This window comes from Panthera leo, chromosome A2, assembly GCF_018350215.1.
Source record: "Panthera leo isolate Ple1 chromosome A2, P.leo_Ple1_pat1.1, whole genome shotgun sequence".
Classification (NCBI taxonomy): Eukaryota; Metazoa; Chordata; class Mammalia; order Carnivora; family Felidae; genus Panthera; species Panthera leo.
Genome location: NC_056680.1, coordinates 39,736,006 through 39,761,712, shown reverse-complemented (window position 1 = coordinate 39,761,712; position 25,707 = coordinate 39,736,006). Strand labels below are relative to the sequence as shown.

Genomic DNA, 25,707 nt, shown 5'->3' with positions numbered 1-25,707 from the left:
CTCCTGTGCTTGCAGATTTGAGAGGGAAAAAGTTATGTTTTTAGTCTGTGAGGATGTAGTCATGATTTTTGCTTCTCTATGCATAAATCAGTAATGAAGATCATCAAATCCAATCACTTCTCCCTGCCAAGTATAAAAAGCAATAGTTCGTCTCTGTAGATACACTCTTTTCTGAGAGCTGCTGGGAGGGGCAGTGGAGAAGGTACACAGGATTCCAGACCAGTTCGTATTAAAGTAGAGTGCATCATTTAGTATTTCTTGGAAGCCTGCAGTTTTCTAGGCACTATGCTAGGATTGTGGGTATAATAATAATAAGATCTGTTCCCTGTTTCTATGCAGTTTACAGTTTTGCCAGGGCGACAGATGACAAGTAAACAATTCCATTATAGAGTGAGAAGTGCTCTGCTGGGGGATGTAGTGATCACGGGGAGGGGGCACAGAACCTGGACTTGGGAGGTCAAGAAAGACTTTCCAAACAACAGCACAGCTACTCTGAGGACCTTTGACTATTGCAAATCTAACCTGAAGAGACAAACATTTCCTGGTTTTAAGGATGTGGAAAATTTTGAGCTCTGAAACAAATTCCGAAGTGACTATAACAGTATCGTTGGATTAAGTATGTAATTTCCAAAGTAATGAATTTGAAGGTGGCAGCATCCGTTTGTATGGATTAGTTCTGGCACATTTATTTAAAAGTCACTGTCCATCCTTTATGGTCATTTCTTCTATTCTTCCCTGGGGAGTCTCGTTGTTCCTTGGTCCTTAGGTAAAATACTTCTAGGTGTAGGTTTTCAGACTTGAGGATAAGAAGGAGAAAGTAAGGAAGCTCTTCCCTTTACAGCCACTTGACGTCATTGGCTTAAAAGGAAGAGTCCCATCTCCAACGTTTGTCCCTCCTAGAGGTATTCCTAGGTTTTTCTTTGACTTCTGTGTGACATATCACCTTCTATCCTGGAAGCAGAAAATCAGTTTTGAAGTAGATTCTTTTAAGGTAGACAATAATTATCAAAATGAATTATGGTTAAATGAAAGATACCTTTTTATTAATCCAGTTGGCTTAGGCCATCTGTATTTTATTTCGAAGGATTGTTGCTTGTAAAATTGCAGAGCTACTACCTTTGAAAAAAATCAGTCTTTCTTAACTCATAGGTAGAAAAGAAGCTGCTTTGTTTTTTATGTTATTTCTTCTTGCCCTTTTTTTTTTTAGACGTTTATTAATTTATTTTTGAGAGACAGAGACAGGGTGAGAGCGGGGAGGGTAGAAAGAGAGGGAGACACAGAATCCAAAGCAGGCTCCAGGCCCTGAGCTGTCAGCACAGAGCCCGATGTGGGGCTCAGACTCACAAACGGTGAGAACACGACTTGAGCCAAAGTCAGATGCTTAACCAGCTGAGCCACCCAGGCACCCCTCTTCTTGACTTTTAAGAGGTTTCTTGAATTGTAAAAAATTACCTTGAAAGATCAACCTACTATAAGTGACTTGAACTTGAGTTACATGTCACAATTAATTTCTTGTTTGTATTAGATGATCTGTGCGTTATTCATAGATTTAAACAATGAGAGTAAATGTGCGATTATCCTGTTACATCATGGTTTCCAGATGGAAAACTGGCAAAAAACCCCATGTGTGTGTGTGGGCGTGCCCTCAGGCACATAGTTGCTACTCTTTATTCTGGGGAGTAATCTAGTTCTCTGAATTTTTATTTGAAAAGTAATCAGTTCTGTGATTGCATAACCAGAAATAAATTTGCTTGTGTCGACTTACATGGTAATCGATTACTCTAATAGTTTTAGTAGGTGAGAAGTGAAATTTAGACTTAACTTTACATCTTTATCCATCTGACAAGAAATAGTCTTATCAGCTGTGTCTTGATAGCAACAGAAACCTTAGGTAACACTCTTGAGGTCTGTCTGCTGAAAATGAGTGGGAAGCCTCTATAAACTGTACACAACATGTTCTGTGGCTGATTTGGGTTGTGGTTAGTTAGTTAGTTCTGAGACAGAGCTGGGTTGTCTAGAATTCCCACCATAAACTATGGGGAACACAAGCTCCGGATGAGGGTTGTAACCTGTGTTTATCCAGGTGGATGGCACAGGGACGCCATTATTGCCATTGAAGAGTCTTGTGTGTTTGGATACCCCGTGATTTCAATGGGGATAGCTCTTCTGTGGCATTGAATGTTTTCCAAAAATGAATTTGTGTCTACTTATAATTCAAAATGCAATCACACTTTTTATTAGAAAGGTCTGTTGAGTGCCTCCATAGTTTGAAAGTAATGAATAACTCTCCAAATAACTCTCCCCCAAAGAAATATTGATCTTAACTGGAATGAGCTTTCAAAACCAATGTAGCAAGGCTTCAGAATCTACAGAAAGTTTCATTATAATGGAATGACTACAATCTGAATTTTTATTTTGTTTTTGTAAGATCTGAATCATGAATTTGCCTTGAGTGACTTCATAGTAGCCTTCCAAGGGATTCTTTACTGGGCCTTTGGCTGTTTTCAAGTTTGTGTTCTTTCTCTTACCCCTTCCCCACCTCTGAAAGACTGTGTACGCTGCTCTCTTGCTGTTGCTGTATGTCTAATCCAAATTCCTTTAAGGGCAGAAAACCTATGTTGTCCTTTTAAGTATTGTTTTAGCGCTTAACGCAGGACCTTGCGCATGGAGTTTCTTTCCCTGGATCAGTACCCTTTGGGCCACATGATCATCCCCCCTTTTTGTTTCTGTCCTGTTTTAAGCAACTTTTACTTCCTCCTCCCTGTTTCATTCTTTAGGATTAAGTAGGTCGAATCCTTGATGGAAGCATTGCTTGGCTGCTGTTACTCACCAGAATTAAATGAAAAAAGAGATGAAAAGAGAACAGCTTTTCTAATATGCCTTGAAATTTTATTCTGTTTAGAAGTGGTATGGTTTAAGTTGATTATATACTTGTTACTATTTATTATTTGTGCTAATATCTACATTTCATTAATCTGTATGATGGCGCTCATCATCTTCTCTGCTCTTGCTGGGCTTTTGAACATATAATGTAACTATTATATGGAAGATGCTGAACACCATGGGAAACAGCTTAGTTTTTTCTCTCAGTTCCCCCTTTGAACTCATTCTGTCTGTTCTTTTATTGTTTCTGGATGGAATATATAACCTATAAATATCATATCACATACACACCTATCTTGTATAATAGGTATTCTTTAAATTTTTATGTCACTTTAAATTACAAGAATCTCTTTTAAGTACCTAAAACGTCCTCTTTGAACTTGATTAAAAAAGTAAATCTTCCCTTCCCCATCCCCGGCCTGCCTCAGGTTGGGAAGCCAGCACTGGGGGTGGAAGGGTTGGGGGTCCTCTTTGCTGTTCCAGAGCAAGCTTCCACACAGTTACCACAGGCTGCTCCTTCCTGCTTCTCGCTGGTGGGCTTTTATCAGGTATGAGTCAGTCACCAGTCTTTGTACCCCACAATTTCTAAGGGTGATAGGTTACACTCTCTAGGGGACTCTCTTAAAATTCCCTTTCTCTTGGTTTATGGTGACCAGAAGGTAGTTCCTCCCCTCCGCCATGGAGAGTGGTTGAAACCCCATAACACTGCAGTTTCATCCAAAGAGATTTTCTGGACTTGTTTTCCTTAAACTCCTGGAGGTCACTGTTGGGCTGAGGGGGGTCATAAATCACCAGTTTTTGTTCGTCCCTCTGTAACTTTAGCATAGAGAGGTTAGTATCTCTTTTTAAAATATGGGAATACTTGCTATTTGTTTTGTCCTTTGTGGGGCTCATTGGAAATGAGTCAGAAAGAGTCCTGCCTTTCTATGCTCGTATAGTAATAAAAACCGCAGCTGCCATATTAACTATTTTCTGTGGGCCAGTGCTAGGCTTCATTCTTCAGGTACCTTATCTCATTTCGTCCATTTTGCAGATAGAAGACAAGCTCAGAGAAGTTCAGTCACTTGCCCAGGGTCACACAGCTATTGGTTGGTAGAGCCTAGACTTGACACCGGGTCTATCTGCCTCAAAGTCTATGGCTTTTGATGTGTTGAAATAGTTATAAATGAAATGGTATGAAGCCTGGGATTTGCTTCAGAATAATCCACAAGGGGTTGGGGGAAAGTGGGCCAGGTGCAGGTGAAACAAGGTTGGCCCTCAGTTGGTAGCTGCTTAAAGTTGAGTGATGTAGTTCACTATCCTGTAGTCTCCATTTGCATGTGATTTTCCTTTATAAAAGATTTTTGTTTTTGTTTTTTAAGTGTGGGTTCTTAACCACTGTGCTTAAATTTATTCACCATTTTATGGAAAACATTGTAATTCTTGATCAGACAGTTGTATACATATTTTTTTTGGCTAATGAAAACATATGTGTGAAATAATCTTTTTTGGTTCTGTGGGTTTTTTTGTTTTTTAAAGACTTTATTTAAAAAAAAATTTTTTTTTTTTTGAAAGAGTGCACATATGCAAGCAGGGGAGGGACAGAGAGAGAGGGAGAGAGTACCTTAAGCCGGCTCCATGCTCAGGGTGGAGCCCAACGCCGGGCTCTCTCAGGACAGTGAGATCATGACCTGAGCCCAAATCAAGAGTTGGATGCTTAACTGACTGAGCCACCCAGATGCCCCAAAAGATTTTATTTTTAAGTAATCTTTCCACCCAGCGTGGGATTTGAACTCACAGGCCAGAGATCAACAGTTGCATGCTCTACCAACTGAGCCAGCCAGGTGCCCTGGTTCTGTTTTGTTTTTAAGACTATCAGAAACCTACCTTTCTATAAATGTTTGACTTCTGAGGACTCGTAGCCACATGTCAGGCTATAACCCAAGAAACAGCCTTCAGGAGATTAGTTATTGTTGCCACCCAAAAGCTGATTTTGCTTCATATAATCAATAGGCCTATGTATGAGTCATTGTCGGGCTTAATCATCATTTTTTCAGAAATGACTGCCTTACTTAGCCCTTCTGTAAATATATATAATAGTACATTCTATGTGAAAGATAAGAACCATAGCACGGGGCTTGGGGCTATTCTTTTTCTTTAAGGAAAGCAATTGTCCAAGAAATTGGGGTATGACAAGTATATTGTGTGAATCCGAGTTCTGATGCAACCTTGAAGATAAATGAGTTTTTAGCATTTGAATTCTCTTTAGCCCAAAGTCTTCTTTTTATTGAGTTGTAACAGTTACCCCCAACTTGAAAACTAAAAGATGAAATCACAAGGATTTTCCCATGTTGACATTTATCTGTATTTAATTTTTATGAGTTCTGTATTACGAAAATTTTATTTTATTACTTTTTTATTTTGAAAGGGAGAGCAAGAGAGTGTGAGTGGGAGAGAGGGGCAGGGGGAGAGAGAGAACGAATTTTAAGCAGACTCCCTGCTCAGCACAGAGTCTGACAGGTGGCTCGATCCCACGACCCTGGGATCATTGCCTGAGCCAAAATCAAGAGTTGGACATTCAACCAACTGAGCCACTCAGGCACCTGTGTTACGGACATTTTAAAGAATTGTTAGACCTTCTAATGTCACTCCTTGAATACCTGATGTAAAACTAGTTTGCAAGTTATTCAACTATTTGTTGAGCCTTCGCTGTGTCAGGGTGCTCAGCTGAGTCTGGAGGTATGCTTGTGAACAGGGGACATGCAAGTCATGAACTCAGGGAGCTTAAGATTCTCATGGGGGGGGGCGTGGAATTATACAACTATCAGGTTTTTAAAAAATTGCATTTGTAATAAGTAGTTCAGAGGAGAAATACATTAGGTGAAAATAATAAAGCCAGGGAAACAGACTTGCCTTTAAGTTGTCATTTAAGACATGTAACCTCCCGAAGAAGGGAACCTCTACCTTATTTGACTTTTGATTCTCAGTTCTTACTCCATTTTCCTGTCATTTTTTTTTTTTAATTTTTTTTTTAACGTTTATTTATTTTTGAGACAGAGAGAGACAGAGCATGAACGGGGGAGGGTCAGAGAGAGGGAGACACAGAATCTGAAGCAGGCTCCAGGCTCTGAGCTGTCAGCACAGAGCCTGACGCAGGGCTCGAACTCACAGACCGCGAGATCATGACCTGAGCCGAAGTCGGCCGGTTAACCAACTGAGCCACCCAGGCGCCCCTCCTGTCATTTTAAAGCACTTGTTAATTGGTTGATGAGTTCATCTATTAATTTATTCATTCAACAGTTACTTTGTCAGTACCCACTAAAATGCAATTTATTATGTGTAGAGTAGAGTAACCTGTAAATATAAAGAGCTGCAGAAAGATGAATTAGAACCGTGTACTGTATTTGGGGAGTGTATGCACTCATCAGGGAGCTAAGAAGTCCATCACAACCACAATACATAGTAGATGGTGGTAAGTATGTTATGTGAGGCACAGACGAAATAGTTCAAAAAAGGAGAGGTGACGTTTCACTAGGAATCAGAGAAAGATTCGCTTAAGGCATGAGATTTGAATTGGGACTTGAAGGGTGAGTGGTACTTAGACATAGCAGGATGGAGGGGAGTGTTCTAAATGCTGTGAGTGAACAGCATCAAGTGTATAGAATAGCGTTTCCTCAGTGACAATTCCGAGTTGATATCTGAGAGTTGGCCTACAGCCTGCGAAATAGTTCCCTTTCCTGGATGAGTTAACTGGCTCACCAGGATGGATTTCTCTAGTTCTTCGTGGTTATCACCTAATTCCCTGCTCCCTATCCAGGAGGAACTTAACTTTCTGTTTTCTTTCTCTCTTGAGTTGTTGTTGAACTTTTCATTTTCTAGCCAGTTCCCCACTGCAGTTAAAATGTTTCTAAGAGTGGAACAGTCCTAGAGCTTTCAGGAAATTTAAATAGCATGGAACTCGAATAAAATATTGAAGTACCATCTGTGCCTGTTTGTGCTGTCCACTTCCATGGCAAAGAAGGAGGGCCTCAGAGCCCTAGGGCACAGGCCCTGCAGCCCGAGTGTGTGAGAGGGAGGACAGGGCTCTGCTGTGCGGTCACGACTCAGCCAGTCCTTGTCCCCTTTCTCTCCTTGGCTTGTCCTGCCATGTGGCAAAGCAGATTCCTTTTCCTCTCTTCCTCAGAGCTGAAATCTGTGTTCCCAGTCTCTTAAATTGGCACATTCTTTCTGTTTATCCTTACTGTTTGTCCTTGGAGTATTTGTGGGTTTATACACACGCTCCTATATAGAAGGATATTGTATGTGTGCATAAACATTAAGGTGAAGAAAATAAAATTCCAGTCATCTCCATCGGATTCCTTTTTCCTCTAATAATCCTGTCACTCATTAAGTATTGGTATCACTAGAATTTTAAAAAGTTGCTCTCATGGTAATTTATGGGTTACATTTATATAAAACATTCTTTGTTCTTATAAAATACTCTGTAGAGGGCAGCATTTCCTGTATGGTTTACAAAGATAATTTGCCTTTTAATTGCCATAGATGATTAAGAGTTTATAGTGATTCTGCTACAAAAAAAAAAATCACTTGAAATCTTTGTGTCAGGGTTCTTTGGAAATTTGATTTATATAGTAATGCTTGCTGGTAACTATAGCTCACAATCAGCTATCTCTTAAATATTACTCATATCTAGTCAATTGAAATTTGCATTATATTTCCTATACTATTTAAGGTAAGTTTTGTTTATTTCTGCAGTTTTAGAGCTCAACAGTGTCAAGAACTAGGTTAGTTACATGGTTTGATATTATGGCTTAAAATTTTTTTCTATAATTAGTGCCTTTTTAAAATAAATCTAAAGTCAATTTTGAGGGATGCCTGGGTGGCTCAGTTGGTTGAGTGTCCTGATTTTGGTTCAGGTCATGATACCAGCGTTATGGGATCGAGCCCTATGTCGGGCTTCGTGCCGAGCATGGAGACTGGTTGAGATTCTCTCTCTCCCCCACTATGCCTCTCCCCCACTCATGGTCTCTCTCTGTCTCTAAAGTAAAATATAATAAAATAAGTCAGTTTTGAGATTTTTTTATTGATCTGAATTTTTTTTTTAATATGACTTTATTGTCAAATTGGTTTCCATACAACACCCAGTTCTCCTCCCAACAGGTGCCCTCCTCAATGCCCATCATCCACTTTCTCCTCCCTCCCACCCCGCCATCAACCCTCAGTTTATTCTCAGTTTTTAAGAGTTTCTTATGGTTTGGCTCCCTCCCTCTCTAACTCTTTTTCCCCTTCCCCTCCCCCATGATCTTCTGTTAAGTTTCTCAGGATCCACATAAGAGTGAAAACGTATGGCATCTGTCTTTGTATGACTTATTTCACTTAGCATAACACTCTCCAGTTCCATCCACATTGCTACAGAAGGCCGTATTTCATTCTTTCTCATTGCCAAGTAGTATTCCGTTGTATATATAAACCACAACTTCTTTATCAATTCATCAGTGGATGGACATTTAGGCTCTTTCCATAATTTGGCTATTGTTGAAAGTGCTGCTGTAAACATTGGGGTACAAGTGCCCCTATGCATCAGCACTCCTGTATCCCTTGGGTAAATTCTTAGCAGTGCTATTGCTGGGTCATAGGATAGATATTGATCTGAATTTTTAAGGAGGTAACTTTAATTTCTTTAAGAGGACAAAGGCAGAAAATTGTATATATTTAAAGACAAATTTGGGAGAACAAAGAAGAAACATTTTATTTGATCCTAATGAATCAAGGTCCTATTGCACAGTAATAGCTACAGGCCTAGATGAGGTTAGTTGAAAAGTACTTCACATGTTGTCTGTAAAACATGGAAGATTTGTATTCTTGCAATTTAGAGTTCTTTAAATAGGAATTAATACTGAAAAATAACGAGCAGGAGACATTTATGCAACATAAATAAATCAAACCCCTTCTCTGTGCAAGGCATCATAACAGAATCAGCTAAGAGTTATAGGAATATATATCACTTGGCCTTAGCTTTTAAGGAGTTTATTATGTAATAGGAATGATAAGACAAAGGTAAGATACAAAATACAAGGATTTACAAGATACAAAAGAGAAAATCCACTAGGAAGATACCTTAAATGAACTCATAGGCCAAATCCAAATCCGTACTGTATATGACCTATGAGCCGAAAATGCTTTTTACATCTTTAGATGTTGAACACAAAATCAAAATAGTGTTTCATGACACACGTAAATTATATGGAATTCAGATTTTAGTGCTCATAAATAAAGCTTTATTGGAATACGTTCGTGCTCATTCACTTTATATTGTTTATGGCTACTTTTGGGATATAATGGCATTGTTGAGCAGTTGAAACATATTATGTGACCTGCTGAGCCAAAATATTTACTCTTCGGCTCTTTACAGAAAAAATGTGCCTACCCTTGCTCTAGATATACATACATACACAGTTGGAGGAGAGCCTTTCTGAGTGAGCGGAAGTCTTTGGCTGTCTTCCATCCTAAACAGTGGCCAGTGTTGAAGGCAATCATTTCAGCTTTTTCTTGTCCTCCCCAGAGGGTGAGAAGTAGCTGATCTTGCTTGTTCCCATGAGAGTAAGGCCCTCAACACTAGGAGAAGCGAATTGAGATGCCTACTTGTCCAGACAGGTAAGTGAATGACAATGGTGGAACTTAAGACAGTCTGGAGTAATGAGGCCTGTGTGAGCCTGGGACATACATGCTCCATTTGTAGCCTGTTGTTGCCATGTGGAAAGGTAACATTACCAATTTGGGGACTTGAAAAAAAGAATTGGAAAGCAGTGATCTTTAAGATAAAATATTTCAAAAGTCTAAGTGTTAGCAATGAAGTAGAGGTTGTCAATAATACTCTAAGAGCCATAGCATGTCTCAGTGCCCAAGTCAGCCTGTGTGGGTCCCAGGTTTTTCATTTGGACTCCCAGGCATTCCAAGTGCCAGGCTGTTTTTCTCACACCCTCCTGCATCTGCCAGTTTCCAGCTGTGTTGAGGGCTTGTGCCAGATCTCTGCTCTTTCAGTCCCAGCTTGAAGCTGAGTCTCATCCCTGTGGGTTCCAGGAGTAGATTAGAGAAGGATGTGGGAGATAATCTTCATTACCTAAATAGCTATGCCCAGAAACCTTAAAAAACAAAAACAAAAACAAAAAAGGCAGATCCCTTACCTGTCTTTCCACTTACTTTGTGTTACTCTTGAGAGCCAGAGCCTCATCAGGATGAAGGGGATGGGTCACAGGATTCTAGTACCACACCTCCCTGAGACCCCCATAGGGTGGGTGCTTTTGAGTAGAAGTGAGGGGAGGGCTTGATAAGGAAGAAGCAAACGGCACAGGCCTAATGAGGGAGGCTTAGGTAGTTATTACTTAAAGAATGTGTAGAATTTAGAAAAGAAGTGTGACGACAGGTATTCCCTGAGAAAATAGAAGATAGAGAAAAGCAGGGAGAGGAAGATAAGTTACGTGCAAGAAACGGCCAGCACTCTAGTTTGTCTGGAGGTTTGGGATGTGAAGGGGAATTGTGGGAAAAGGGTACAAACGGTGTGCTGCCAGGAGTGTGGAGGGTCTGCGGTGGCTTGCTGAGGAGACTGGGTCTTACTCACCAAGGGACCGTGGAGAGTGTGGTGTTGGTCTTTGACGGGCTCATAAAGTCAGGTTCATCCAGCAGTCACACAGAGGATAGAGTCATAGAAGGGGGTGAGGTGAGCAGCACAGACGAGAGAGGAGAATACTGTTCTTTCCTGAAGCCAAGTAGTTTAGGGGCAGGGAATACGGTCCGAACTGGAGCGCTGGCTCTGGTGTGGAGAAGGAAGGACGTGGGGCAGATGCTTCATAGGTAACGGAGTAGATGCAAGGGAAGGGAGTCCTGGGGCACTTGATCCTGAATGACCTGTTGTCTTCCTTCCCTTGTCATCTGTAAAGTTCACACGGTCATTGTCTCATTTCCTTCCCTTAGCAGTTCTCAAGAATGTCCCCCTCTGTTGACACATGTGGAAACAGATTCAGATTAAGTACCAAACAACTAAGAAATGACACCAGGAGCAAGCAGACCGGGGTCTGCATAACTGTTCCACACGGAACAGGTGAAATTGTTACATCATTTTTACATCAGAGGGAAATTAGCTAGGACTGCACAAAGATTATTTATGTGTAGCTTTTTTTTTTTTTTTAAGTTTATTTCTATTTGAGAGGGACAGAGACAGCGCAATTGGGGGAGGGGCAGAGAGCTATAGAGAGAGGATCCCAAGCAGGCTCCAAGCTGCCAGTGCATGAGAGAGATCTTGACCTCAGCTGAAGCCAAGAGTGGGACACTTAACCGACTAAGCCACCTAGGTGCCCCTATGTGTAGCTTTTTAGTGATCTTTATTTAGCCTTTTATAGCTTGGGACCAGAATTCTAAGATCTAAATTTCATTATCAAAGCTCTATGTAACCTTTTAATGTGCATTAAACTTACATGTAGATACAGATACCTAGCCATTTTTACTAAATTATATTTGTTATACTTGATTAAAATGTAAAGAAGTGTAACTCAGTTCTACCAGCGTGCACCTCATTTAGCAGTAAGCATGCTGTCACTGTAGCACATTGCTGTCTTCCTGAGGTTTGGGAATTCCTCTCTTGAGGTACTCCTCCCTAGGTCATATCCCCAGAAGGGACTCAGAAGGCTTTTCAGGCTGGGTTTGTTTTTTCTTCCTATGAGCCATTTGCGGAATCCACTTGTCTTTCGTCCTATATGTTCTTTTTGACTTTATGCACAGTTTTAGCTTTCCCAGTTCTAAACTAAATTAAATCCATAGAATGAGTCAGAACTGTGACTATTAGGTAGTATCTATTGGAAAAATAAAGTCTCATAGTGTGAATAGTCAACAATAAAAATTTATTTGAAATTGAACTAACAGGCATTGAGATACATGCTGTACTCATAAGGTGCAACAGTTGACGTTTTGCCCACAGAATTACAAAATTTTAGATTCTTCTTATTTTTTTTAAAGGTTTAGATTTAAAAGCAACTGTTTCCAGGGGCGCCTGGGTGGCTCAGTCAGTTAAGCGTCCGACTTCAGCTCAGGTCACGATCTCGCGGTCAGTGAGTTCGAGCCCTGCTTCGGGCTCTGGGGTGATGGCTCAGAGCCTGGAGCCTGCTTCCAATTCTGTGTCTCCCTCTCTCTCTGCCCCTCCCCCGTTCATGCTCTGTCTCTCTCTGTCTCAAAAATAAATAAACGTTAAAAAAAAAATTAAAAAAAAATAATAATAAAAGCAACTGTTTCCAGAGCTTTTTTCCACGAATCTTCAGCTTTTTAACCTTTTCTATCTTTGTAGAAAGGTTTTTTTTTTTTAATGTTCTATCTTAAATTTGGATGCCCAGTTCTTAATTTCAGAAGAAATTAGAAATTAGTCATGCCTCCATTATGCAATTTTGATGACATCCTGCTATGTATTTCTAGACTGAAGCAACCACTACTTTGACAGGTGACTTGAAGGAAAATGGAGTTAATGTCAAGGCTGTCCTTTCAAACCAGCAAACCTTGTAGGAATTGTTAGAGCAGAAAAGGAAAAAGGCAGCCTTGGGTTAAATCTATTACTTGAACTTTTGATGGTACAGTGATACGAGGAAGTTGGCACAGCTGCGTTCTTTCTTGTCAGGGAATAGACGTAATAAGGGAAGGCACAGATAAACTGTGTATCTCACATTTGTTGTGACTTAATGACATAAATCCATAGATCACATACAGGTTTGACAACTAGACACTAACTGAGCAGTTTGGCCAGATGTTTCTAAACTTGGGCTTTATGTACTCCAGACCACATTAACAACTAGCCTTATTGAACAGACTCCTGCAGTTTGTCAGACACTGTGCTAGCCCAGGGAAGAAAGGTGAGGAGGTGCCATGTTTCTTTTGCTGTCCAGGAGTTCACCACACCAGGTGATAAATACTGACACGGTATTTATTGCATATGGTGGCTGGGAGGCAGAAGTACTTATTTTCAACTCCTGCCTTACTTTCAAATCCTACAGTTGCTTCCTAACTGTCATCTTGGCCAGCTCCATGTCCTTGAGCCTCACTTTTCTTTATGAAGTGAGGAAGGAAGTACCTAATTGGAAGGGTTAAATGATGTAATGTGTGGAAAGTACTCGGTGTAGAGCAGGTAGGTAGCTACTAACTCCCATATTAGATGTGCCAGCCATCTGGCACCAACCTGAGGGAGTGTTGGAATCCTCTTCCTAGAAGAGGTACTGCCTGATTTGAGACTTGATGGTGAATTGGGGTCGCACTTGGGGTTGTTTTCCCCAGGCAAAAGAAGTATCTACAAAGTGTTTGTTTGCTTTGTGTCAATTTTGTTTGTAGCTATAATAACAATACATGTAATTCTAAGAACTAACAATGTTTAAAAAACTGGCACAGGATTATAAATTGTGCTCAAAATAGTAACTCTTATTGCTTCATACGTGTTTCTTACTACAACTCCCAAATGCAAGAGCCTAAATAGCTATATGCGGAATTTGAGAATAAAAAAAAAACCCCGATAAAATGGATTGAAAAGCTTTCTTAAAGCTGAATTTAATGTATGTTTGTGTTAATTGTTAGGGACTTGACTTTAAGCTACTTCCTAACAGGGCCTGGTATTGAAGCAAATTACCACACTTTGATTCTCTTAATTTTGATTAATTTGACACAATTACCCTATCATCCCTTTTTATGGTTAATAATCTATGAAAATTAATGTTAGAAGTAATTCATAAGTTATCCCTCCTGATAATGTGGTCTCATCAAAATCCCAGCAATCTAACTGATATCTACTAAGTTGTGCATTTTAAGATGATAGCATTGTTGGCTTTTATTTTGAGATGATTTTATAAATAAATACCAAGCAGTGTTTCCCTTCAAGTATTCCCAGTAACTACCTCTTTTTCCTTTACTCTGATTGGCCTCTTGTCTTGTGTAGCTCAAAACTCTAAAGGGTAGAACTAGATACTCAGAAAACAACAGCCATATAGTAGCTGTAATGTATCAGTAGTTGAAAAGAAATTTAGGTCTTACTATATAGAGTTAGCAATTGATAGTTTTTTCTTTTGCTGACTTTTAGCCAGCAAAAAAAAAAAAAAAAAAAAAAAAAATCCACTATTCTGATAATCTCTTAGTGATGGGAGCCCTGTCTTTTAAGTGCTTACAACCATGAGCTGGTCTGTCAGTAAGACATTATTGCCAAACCTGATCTATTAATAGGGAGATTTCAAGTAGCCAGTGTCTTCTAGTTTAGAATAGCTTAGTCTTGTTTCTCTTTTAAGATCTATAAACCTGAAATGCCACATATGTCAGAACAGGAAAACACTGCTCTTAGTTTACCTACTGTTTAAAGGAAAGCTGGAGAATGAGTAGCCAGAGAATGTGTTAAATACTGTTCACTGCCCACCTGCTTGTTGACTGGCATCCCTGTTTTCTTTATGTTTCTCTTTGTTGCTACTGTGCATTTTTCCTGAGGTAAAACGTTCATGGCCCTTGTCATTTATAATACCAGGATACTGATTTTAAACTGCCTTCACAAATGAACAAGAGATCTTGGTCCCAGAAGCCTTTCTTCCATGGTTACTGTTGGCTTAAGGAAAGACCACGTCTGTCTGGAGAATCCCTAACTCTCTGGAGATACAACATCTTGGAGAGGCCTGTTAGGGCATTGCTGTAGTGACAGTAGTTACTGTGGTTACTGTGCAAAGCACCTTCTTTTTTTTTCCTGCTTTGGACCAGGCAGCGAACTAGCTGAAAATGGTCAATTTTCTCCAGTCCCGTTCAGCAGAAAAAAATGTTCTCAGACTGAGGCCTGAGAAGTTTTTTTATACCTGTATGCTCTGTGATGAGCCCACAACTGGGTGAAGCCCCTCAGGAGCCAGGTACTTTGAGTCCCCGAAGGCTTCTAGCCACTGGTCCTGTCACAGCTTGGAGCAAGGCCAGTTTTTTTCTTTGCTGATAGCTATTAGATAAGTGGTTGACAACCTGAGAGAAAGAGCAGTCAATACAACAGAGACAGAAAAAACCTGCAAGCTTCCTGAATCTCTTGGCTGTGTGGCTGTAGTCTGTGGTGGTTTAGTGGGAACAAAAGAGATCAAGTATGACCTTGGGGTAACAATACACATTGTTGGGGAGAGGATAATTTAAATGTACTTATTGTTCTAGATTGTCAACTGCCAGTAGCCCAGTTCTCTTTTACCTTTTTTTGTCACACAGCTTACCGTGAAAATACTTTGAATGAGACCTGCAGTGACAACACGGCTTTTGGGGAACGCACAACTTTTCTTTTCAAAACTGCCTTGCATGTGATTTTCTAAAATTACCTGATCTAAATGTTGCCTCTCTGTGGTTCAAAACTACAACTTAAAGAAAATTTAAATATGAATTAAAACTTTTTAGCATTCTTGCCACTATTTCAAGGGTTGGCTGTGTGGCCAAGTGTGTCTAACTTTTTGTTAAATAAATGTTTATTGTGGAGAAGCTTGAAAACGGGAAAGTTTAAAGCAGCAGCAACAACTGTAATCCCACATGTAAAACAGTGGTGGGCACACACAGGCACTTAGATATGTTCAGTGAATGTAGAGACAAACTGTAATATGATTCAAGTGTATATATGTTTAAGGGTTTTTTTCTATGTGTATTTGCCTTTGTTTTTTTTAAAGAAAGTAGGGATTAAAACATGCAGGTACAATGTAACTTCTCTTTAAAAAAAAAAAGATTATTGGGGCGCCTGGGTGGCGCAGTCGGTTAAGCGTCCGACTTCAGCCAGGTCACGATCTCGCGGTCCGTGAGTTCGAGCCCTGCGTCAGGCTCTGGGCTGATGGCTCGGAGCCTGGAGCCTGTTTCCGATTCTGTGTCTCCCTCTCTCTGACCCTCCCCCGTTCATGCTCTGTCTCTCTCTGTCCCAAAAATAAATAAAAAACGTTGGAAAAAAAAAAAAAGATTATTTTTGACATTTCTTGTATTATTATTCTTCTGTGATAATGAAGATGTGAATTTGCCCATGGCCCTTAGCAGGGGGGCAACCTTACTTTAGGCATCTCTCCTAACGGAAGCTATAGAATTTCATTAGGGGAGTGGTTGCTATGGATTTTCATTAAATACATGACCTTAGTAAAATCTTAGTAAAAATCCTTGGAGTCAGGCCTCTTATCCTTGCACAGCTGTGTCTAGGCCTGCGCACCTCATCCTTAGGACACCTGTCTCCCCATCCCTGGTTGCACTCTTCTTCCCAACTCACCTGCCTACTCTCCCCATTTCCCATCTGCTCCAGTCTAATGATCTTTTCTTGTTGTTCCCTGAATCTACCCCATTTTATGTCTCCTTTCTGCTCCATTTCACACCATCCTTCAAGCCAGTGCATCTCCCATTTTTCCCATTTTACTTCACTTGCTGAATTATTTACTGTGAGGTCTTGCTCCAAATCCTGCATTTTTTTTTTAAGTTTACTTATTTTCAGAGAGAGAGAACACAAGGGGGGAAGAAACGGGGGAGGGGTGGTAGAGAGAGAATCTCAATAAGGCTCTGCACTGTCAGCACAGAGCCTGATGCGGGGCTCCAACTCCCAAACCATGAGATCATGACTTGAGCCAAAATCAAGAGTTGGTCTCTTAACCTGCTGAGCCACCCAGGCGCTGTCTCCACCTCCCCCCCCCCCCCCCCAAATCCTGCACTTTCTATTAATCGGCTTGACAGTATTCTGGGGTGTCACACTGTAGAAGGGCTTTTGTAAGTTTAAAGTAAATACTTTTTCGTTTCTGATTTCGGGGTGTGTGTGTGTCTGTTTTTGGTAAAGATACATGGTTAACTTTTTAAAACTTTCAGTTGGTAGTTATAAAAGTAAATTCCTTCTCCCTGGACCCCTGCCCCCCATAAAAGAGAGAGAAAGAAAGTAAGAAATTGGCATATGCTTACCCTGACATTTTCTTCTCTGTGGCAATTAAAACTGTTTGAGAAATCCTTAGACTTTAGGGGTGCCTGGGTGCCTCAGTCATTTTAGCCTCTGACTCTTGATTTCAGCCTAGGTCACGATCTCCTGGTTTGTGGGATCAAGCCCTGCATGGAGCTCTGTACTTAGAGTGGAGCCTGCTTAAGATTCTCTCTCTGCCCTTCCCCCCTCGTGTTCTCTCTCTCTCTCTCTCTCTCTCTCTCTCTCTCTCTCACATAAACATTAAAACACATTCTTACACTTTAGTTAGTTCTCGATTTTTTTTCTTCTTGGGTTAATGTGGCTAACTTGGTTTCATCACTTCTGTGAGTTTTGATTGTATTTCGTGCCTCCTGTCATCAAACTGTGCATACAGCATTACATAGGCATGTAATGAAAATAGGCCTGCCGTGGGGGGATTCACATGAGTCATTTGATATCGTTAATCTGGGCCACTCTGATATATCACAGTTCTGGCCGTGACTTAGCCAAATATAGTTTTAGGCCTTCAAAGTATTTGTTTCTCTTACCCACTTGAGCATTGAGGTTTTTATTGGCATTCTTCCCATCTGCACGTGAGGAAGCCACATAGTTAAAATTTTTGAATAAGTGACGGCTCCTGCTTTGAACGTACTATTTAACTCCTGAGTAATAAAAGTGTGCTGTAGACGGAGTGGGCCACGAACGTATGGGTAGTGTAGCACGGTGGCTCACTGCAAGCTGATGAGTTCAGAATTTGGATCCTGTGAATACCTTATCAACCTTGAGCCTCAAGTTCTGCTTCTGTGAAATGAGCAGGGGGGCTGTGGGGAGAATCATCTCTTTCTTTTCCACATTCCTTTGCAGGGTTCAGTAAAGAGCTCTGAAGACTAGGAAGTGAGCCGAGGCTCCCTGAAGGGTGAAGTCTTAATGCTAGGCCGTGAAGGCAGGCTGAGATGTTATTCATTGGAGTGGATTAGAAAAGGCATGGCAGGTGTGGGAGCCAGTTGAGCACAGGACTTTGAAAGCATGTACAGAGAGGGGACTTGAGGAAAGCAGTGCATAAAAAAGTGTGTCTAGAAGGACAGTCTGGAATGCAAGGGAGGAGGAGGAAGATATTATAATCCAGGCATGAGGTGTTGAGAGTACAGGTGAGGATAATTGCCCAGGGAGTTGGGGGGAAAGGGCAGCTACAAGGGCATATCCAGGAAGAATCCTCAGGGCTGGTGTGTGGTGCTGTGGATGAGAGGAATTGCAAGGGTGTAAGGCACGTGAGAACTGTGTCATTCATTCATTCACTCATTCTTAAGATACTGAAATTGACAGTCTGCTGCTCCAAGGTTCTGTTCTAGGTACTGGGGACTAATCCCTAAATAAAACAGAAGTCCCTGCTCTTTTGAAGTGTATTTTCTGGTGTTAATTGTGTTAAAATTTTAGTGGCAGCAATTTTGGCACCTTGAGATGTCATTATCTAGCTCATGATTCTTTTATCCTGTCTAAAAGTCAACTGGGAAATGTCGATGAAAGCATATCCAATATCTTCAGGAAATCAATAGACAGTATTTTTATGTTTCAGGACTGTAAAGATATGAATGGAACTGTTAAACTGAAAATGCTGTATTTTACTGATCAGAGGAGGTGGGGCTACTATACATTTAGTAATTTGCCTCATAGTTTACACATTTCAGGGAATGTCATGAAGTTGGGACACCTAGGGACTTGTTGTTGAGTTGTCAAAGGTTCCTTTGGTAAGCTTTTGGTGGCGTTAAAACTAGGTTCATTCACTAACCAGGAGGAAGTAATTAGATTGAACAAGACTTTAGTACTTGAAGGCTTTTTTCCAAGAGATTTTGTCAGCTTATTTTTGAATGAGTGCTGTGATATTTTAGTTTTCAGCCTCAATTTTCCTCAGTTCTTTAAGGTGAAAAAATTTTAAGCTAATACCAGATAACTCCTTGACAAAAAATGTTGACATAAGAAATAAAGAGGCTTAAAAACCAGAATATAATTTTTCATGGTGTTTTGAAAGCTTGAATTAGAAGAACATTTTATAATTAAAACTATGGTGCCTTTAAATATTCATTTAGTTTGGAGAACTTTCCTTGTACCTAGTTGTATTTCATAGTGTTTTTATGGTAACCACAGTTAATCTGCTATAGAAATAGAGCATAAGAATTACTCATAATTCTTTTTTTTAATGTTTGTTTATTTTTGAGAGAAAAAGACAGAGAGAGAGAGGGCGGGGGGAGAGACAGAGATTGAGAGGAGGATGGGCAGAGAGAGGGAGACACAGAATCCTAAGCAGGCTCCAGGCTCTTAGCTGTCAGCACAGAGCCTGATGTGGGGCTCTTAATCCCTCTTTCTCAGTTTGTAGCATGTACCCTGAAAGAGCACCTACTTTTCAGGAGAGAGGGAGAGAGAGAATCCCAAGCAGGATCTACACTGTCTGCACAGAGCCCCATGTGGAGCTTGAACTCACAAACCATAAGATCATGACCTGAGCCCAAGTTGGATGCTCGACCAACTGAGCTGAGCCCCCCCCCCCCCCCCGCAGGTGCTCCTACTCATAATTCTTAATGAAGGAAATAAAGAGCTTTGGGCTTTATAGTACTGATAAGATTTTATGCAATAAAGGAGTGTTAAAAATATTCTAGAAACATGGTTAAGTTTCTTAACTGATATATGTATGTTACCTTGCAGTATCTGATTTTCTCAGTTTAAGATAATCAAATGTTTTTTCTTATGAATGACTTGATTTTTTAAAAATTTCCTTTAGGTAAAAGTGCAGTTTTAAAATGTCTACTGGATGTTCACAAAATTTTTCAGGAAAATGACCCAGCTTACATTCTGAATGATCTCTACATCTCAGACTACTGTGTGTGGATTCAGAAAGCCAAGTAAGTTTTGAGTTACTTATGAATTTTACATGCCCCCATTTCTGGAATACCTCCTGACCCAGGAGGAAGAAAATGAAATAGCTTGGGAGACAAGTTGTAATGAAAAAGAATACCCCATCTAGATACCAAATGCTTTAAAAAGTGACTAGATCAACATGGGGAGCTTGGCGAATTGGCCTTGGGAAAGGTACAGATGGTAAAAATTTTACTGGAAAACATGGTTATAGCCTAGAAAGTAGATGTGAGAACAGACAGTTCTGATTGGTTGTGGCTATGCTATTGACTGTCCAATATGAAATCTCAAGATTTCGTACGTGGGTGTCCAGACTTGTGTCTTTGGTGTACTCACAGTGGGCTATGAGTGTGTGTGTATGCATGTGGGGGCACCTTGTGCAAACTCCATTAAGACACCAGCCTAATCAGCCGTCATCCTGGTGAGAGTTGTACACTCATTGGCGAACCACTGGCTTACAGAATCTGTTACACAGAGTATAAAAAGTACAACCTTCAATGCTTCATGTGATGATTCTTGGTAACACAGGTATCTACGGGTCTGAACTCTCACAAATAGGCTCCTTGCACATGGTATGTAAGATTTTAAATTTTTTTTTTTTTCAACGTTTATTTTATTTTTGGGACAGAGAGAGACAGAGCATGAATGGGGGAGGGACAGAGAGAGAGGGAGACACAGAATCAGAAACAGGCTCCAGGCTCTGAGCCATCAGCCCAGAGCCTGACGCGGGGCTCGAACTCACGGACCGTGAGATCGTGACCTGGCTGAAGTCGGACGTTTAACCGACTGCGCCACCCAGGCGCCCCGGTATGTAAGATTTTAAAAAAGCGTTTACCATTTCCTCCCTCAGAGAGGGAGTTTAATAAGTTTATTAAGTTTAAAAGGAGGTGAGCTTTTAGGGTACCTGGGTGGCTCATTTGGTTAGGCATCCAACTCTTGACTTCGGCTCAGGTCATGATCTCACGGTTCATGAGTTTGAGCCCTGCATCTGGCTCACTGCTGTCAGTGCAGAGCCCACTTTGGATCCTCTGTTTCCTGTCTCTCACTGCCCCTCCCCTACTTGCTTCCTGTCTCTGTCTTAAATAAAAATAAACTTAAAAACTGAACTTTTGTGAAGAGGTTCAACAGATGTATGCAAATTAACCATTTCAGTAGCAGGAGACGATTAACTGAGAGCATACAAACAGAGCTGTTGATGAGAACGCTTCTTACGGGTTATGGGGAATGGTGGCACAGTATCACTCGTGACTTAGAAGAAAAACAGCCACGACAGTTGTACTGTTGCTGTGATTGGTAAATGAGTGCTTTAGCATGCCTTTAATGCCTGTTTTGAGTGAGCCATTATATAGAATTCACTTTTGGCCTCTGTTCATGGGGAAGCAGCCCTAATGCCGAGTGAGATGAGAAAACCTTGTGGCCATACCTGTGGTCGGGAAAAGCTGACGATCTGCTCAGCATAACGCCTAATACCATACGGCAGGTGGTGGTGGTGTCTGTGGTGGAAATCTCAATGGCTCCAGATGGAGAACTGCATCTTTGACCCCTGAGGTCATCATGGCGTGTCATCACTCCCGTTTGATCCTCCTGCTAATTGAGCTTGTCAGGTACCCTGCTGCCATTTCCTGTTGTTTTCATAATAAAATTAAATTGAAATAGTCTATTTGTGTGGGTTTAGATTTTTCTTGTTCCCTTCAGGGTGAGGATTTTATAAACATGCAGTGAGCACTGAGGTTTGTTGTGAGGATCCCATTTCTAGGAGTGCCTCCTTTCTCTATGGCATTCCTCATTAACTAGAGAAAAGATTGTGTTCCATTAAAGTAGAAGGGCATGTGCCCCTGTGTGCATGTGGGGATTACCACACCTCCTTGCGCTTAAAAAATCCTTTTTCCCTTGGTTTTAAGTTGCAGGAAATGAAATGAAATTCTTATCTTCCTAATAATTGTTATGATAATACTAATTTTTTCAAAGAGATAATGGATTGGGAAATGAGACAGGAGAGGGATACCAGCAGGAGCTCTTCAAATTACTTTTTTTTTTTTTTAATGTTTATTTATTTTGAGAGAGGGGGGGAGAGACAGCCAAGCAGACAGAGAATCTCAAGCAGGCCCTGAACTGACAGCATGGAGCCCAACGTGGGGCTTGAACCCATGAATCTTGAGATCATGAACTGAGCCAAAATCAAGAGTCTGATGCTAATTGACTGAGCCACCCAGGTGCCCCTCTTCAGATTACTTTGGAAAAGAATTTTTTTAAATTATTTATTTATTATTTGAGAGATAGAGTGTGAATGGGGGAGGGGCAAAGACAGAGGGAGAATCCGAAGCAGACTCCAGGCTCTGGGTGGTCAGCACAGAGCCCAATGCAGTGCTCGAACTCACAGATCGTGAGATCGTGACCTGAGCCGAAGTCTGATGTTGAACCGACTGAGCCACCCAGGCACCCTAGAAAAATTTTTTGGACTTGACCAATTTGACCATAACTTTCCTTTCCCTAAACAGGCTGTATTGTTTTCACTTTGTGTGTTACATTTTAACTCTAGTTGAATCTGGCTATTTTTTTCTTTCTCTTGAAATAATACATTTGTTCATTTACCTGATTTTTATTCAGTTTTCTGATTTAATCCTTAATTTTTCAAGCGTAACATAATTGAGGTTCCATGGTCATCTTTACCCTGAACTGTCTTGGCTCTAAATCATTTATACTATAGTGAATGTTCATGATTTCCATAACTAATTTCTTCCTCACCATTCATCTTCTGGTTTATTTCTTTCCCATAGGGTTTATCAGTGAGATCTTGCACCCTATTTTTATGTTTTAAAATAGTTCTGTATTTTCTTTAATTTCTATTCGATGATTTTGATTATAAAGACTGAAATTTTATTTACAATATCAGACAAGTGCTAAATTCTAATGAACACAAAGAACAGCATTTCATTTTTATAGTCTGACATTCACTTTGGCAAAAACTTGTTGGAACTGGGTTGCGAAGTCATTCTTATATTCAATTAATAAAGTTAGGATAACAGTTATCCTGCATTTTGCTTTATACTGTGTAGTTCTTTTTCCTTGTGATGCCTTTGTCTTGTAGAGCATGTTTGCAGATTTTCAAAACTGAAGGTCCTATATTCTTATTCTGCGTTAAAGTCTGCAAATTATCTTTCTGAAAAGGAACACCCCCTGCCATCCTTCACCGTAAGCGTCATTGGAAGTTTCGAGAATGGTGGTCACTGCAGCAAATGCTCCCTGGGTGGCAGCATGAGGAAGTGATTTGCTTGAAGTTATGTAGCATCTCTGAGATAGGTGTGTGATAGTGTCAGAGTTTCTGGATCTGGATTTCATGTTTTCCCAGCTATGCCTTGTAGATAACCAGTTTGTCTTTACCCATGGCATGTGAGGGGAAAATGCCAGAAGACACAAGTTCTCCATTTAGAGAGCTTTTTCTATTGGAAGAGGAGTTAATGACTCACTCATCTTCCTCCTAGATGTTCCCATAGCTTTTGGTTTAAGATCATGTAGGCATATTTCACGCCTGCCTCATTTTGTAGTAATTGTAGTGCTTATCTCTTTCCCCTTCTACAATTTTAAAGTCCATGTGAATGAGCATCTCTCTGGGCCTGTCAAAGTCCTTGGGAGCACAGTAGGTTTTTGTTGAATGGTACTCAGTACAGCCAGTTAAATGAGTATTTTTCATCGTTTAAAAAAAAAAGAAAAAAGCATAGCACTCTAAAAACTATGCATTGGCTCTTACTTATTTTAATTGACATTTCCAGCTACATTCAGTGGATTTTCCCTTCCTTGATTTCTTTCCTGGTGGGCTTCCTTAGCAGTAGCAGGGATTGTTCTGACCCTCTGAGAGTTTACACCCTTTTATATAAACGTGGATAGAAAAGCATGAGCTGTAGTGTATGTGCCAGTTCTTTCTTTTCATTGGCGGCAATGCTTGAGCAAGTCACTTTCGTCAGTTTATCTAATGTAGCCAATGTTAGTATTTTAGTATTTCCTCTATTTTCCAGTGCATTTTTAAACCATTGGAAGTAATAGTGCACATGTCATTTTGTAACTTGTTTTCTCTTTATAATAGTACCCTATGAGTAATTTTCCTTTACCACATAATATCCATAGCATAGTATGTTTTTTAAACAATTTGTTTCTCATTGTAAAAGGAGTATGCACCCACTGAAGAAAATGTGATAGTGCATGGTTTTAATGCATGGTATATTTTGAAACAGGGGGTCAAGTAGGGTATTATTTTGTTGTTGCTACGTGGAGAAATTTTGGTTGCTTCTTTTTAAAAAACTGAAATTAAAATCTAAAATCTTGGGTGTCTTTCAGTCTCAGTTTGAGCTAGTCATGAAGGTCTTAAATCATACTTTTTCTAATATAGTTTTTTTAAGGTAGTTGGTTATGGAGAAAAGAACAAAAACGTCTTTGAGGAAATGAACCACTTTGCGTCGAACTGATAGTTTACTCTGCTTTATACACTTGGTCCATTTATCTTTTCACTTCTTTTTAGCATACTTTGCCCACCAGATCTTACTTTGTGGCCCTTTGGACACTAATATGGAAAGTTTTTAGAGGGAAACTGTTCTACCACTGAATCATTGTATCTTATTTGATAAATCCTGGACCTCAGTTTCCTCAGTTGTAAATGAACATAAGCCATTTCAGCCCTGAAATCTTAAAAGTCTAGAAAACTTAGGACCTCATCATTGCTTTATACTGTTTCACCTGCTTCCTCTGTGTATGTGCTTTGGTAGGGGATAGGTTATGCTCCTGAGAATAGCACAGATCTCTTCCTTTTGGCTCTCTCTTGTTCTTGGTTCACCTGTCAAAAGTCATGGGCATGGGGGTAACTCAAATGCCAAGGTTGAACGTTAACATTGAGTGTAAAAGTGGAATTACTTATTTTTTCAGCCACTAACTATTGAGCCTTACTATATGCTAGGTCCTGAGGTGGGCGATGGGGATACTGTGGTGAACGAGAGGCACACCATCTTAAAGCTGATCTTGTAGTGGGGAGTACAGATGTAAGGGGAACACAGTGCTGTAGCCTGATAGTGGCTGTAGTGGGGAAGCAAGGATGCTGTGGAAGCACTTAGGAAGCCACATGTTTAGCCTTGGAATAGAGGAAACAGCTTCTGGAAGGAACAGTTGAAGCTGAGAGCTGAAAGATGAGTAAGAGTTGGTCAGATGCAGCCGGGGAAGCTGGGGCAAAAAGTATTTCAGACAGTAGGGACAGAAGAATATGACTCTTTTAGAGAGCTCAAAAGCTCAGTATGGATGGATCACAGTATAGGCATGAGAGGGAAGAAATGAGGCCAAGGAGTTCATGTGGAGCCTTGGCCACTTGAAGATGCTTGGACTTTGTCCTGGGAGAGTACAGGGTGACTGAAGAGGTTAAGCCATACAGTGTCTGATGTGATGAGATTCAGATTCTGGGAAGAGCCATCAGGTCCCCTTCCAGGGAATGAACTGAGTGGGGCAGAGCTCAGACTCAAGACTGAAGTCCTCATCAGGATGTGGGTGATGCTGGCAAAAGGTGTGGACTAAGCCAGGGGAGTGAGCAGGGAAGGAGACTGGTGGTCATATTTGAGAGGTGGATGAGCCAGGACTTAGTAATGATGGGATGTGAGGGGAGAGGGAGAAGCGGAAGCATCAAAGAGAAGATCCAGACTTTGACTTGGCCAGTTAACTGGGCCATTTGAAGTGTATTTGCTGAAATTAAATAATAGTGGAGAGAGGGTGTAGGTTGGAAAGGAAGAGAGAGGGAGGGAACATGTCGATTTGCGGTCTCTAAGGAATATCTGTGAGGAAGTAGTCAGGAACATTTGGATCACAGCTGGAAAATATATATGGATGAGAGTTTGGACAAAGAAGGGATCTAAATAGCAAAACATAAAAAACGGTATCTAGTTGCATAGTACTATTACACATATGAATATAATAATAATCAGGAATGGATCCGTTCCAAGCTGGGAAAATAACATCATGCAGAGGAGTAGATGAGT

The 25,707-nt window shown here is 40.6% G+C and overlaps 1 protein-coding gene and 1 long non-coding RNA gene across 5 annotated transcripts in view; one reads left to right on the top strand and one right to left on the bottom strand.

Moving 5' to 3' along the window:
* The window catches only part of SHQ1 (SHQ1, H/ACA ribonucleoprotein assembly factor), a 100,781-nt gene that overhangs the window by 38,237 nt on the left and 36,837 nt on the right, over positions 1–25,707 (top strand). For all 3 annotated transcript variants that reach the window (XM_042929984.1, XM_042929987.1, XM_042929985.1), the window contains one exon: positions 19,566–19,686. In XM_042929984.1, coding sequence (XP_042785918.1) covers positions 19,566–19,686 — 121 coding nt within the window. The remainder of the gene's footprint in view (positions 1–19,565; positions 19,687–25,707) is intronic.
* LOC122214581 lies at positions 7–10,926 on the bottom strand. 2 transcript variants are annotated; one of them, XR_006199976.1, is made up of 3 exons: positions 10,481–10,926; positions 10,047–10,292; positions 7–951 (listed from the first exon to the last, which is right to left on the bottom strand). It is a non-coding gene; the product is annotated as an uncharacterized LOC122214581 (long non-coding RNA). The 2 variants fall into 2 exon arrangements; XR_006199977.1 differs by having other exon boundaries at positions 10,047–10,215.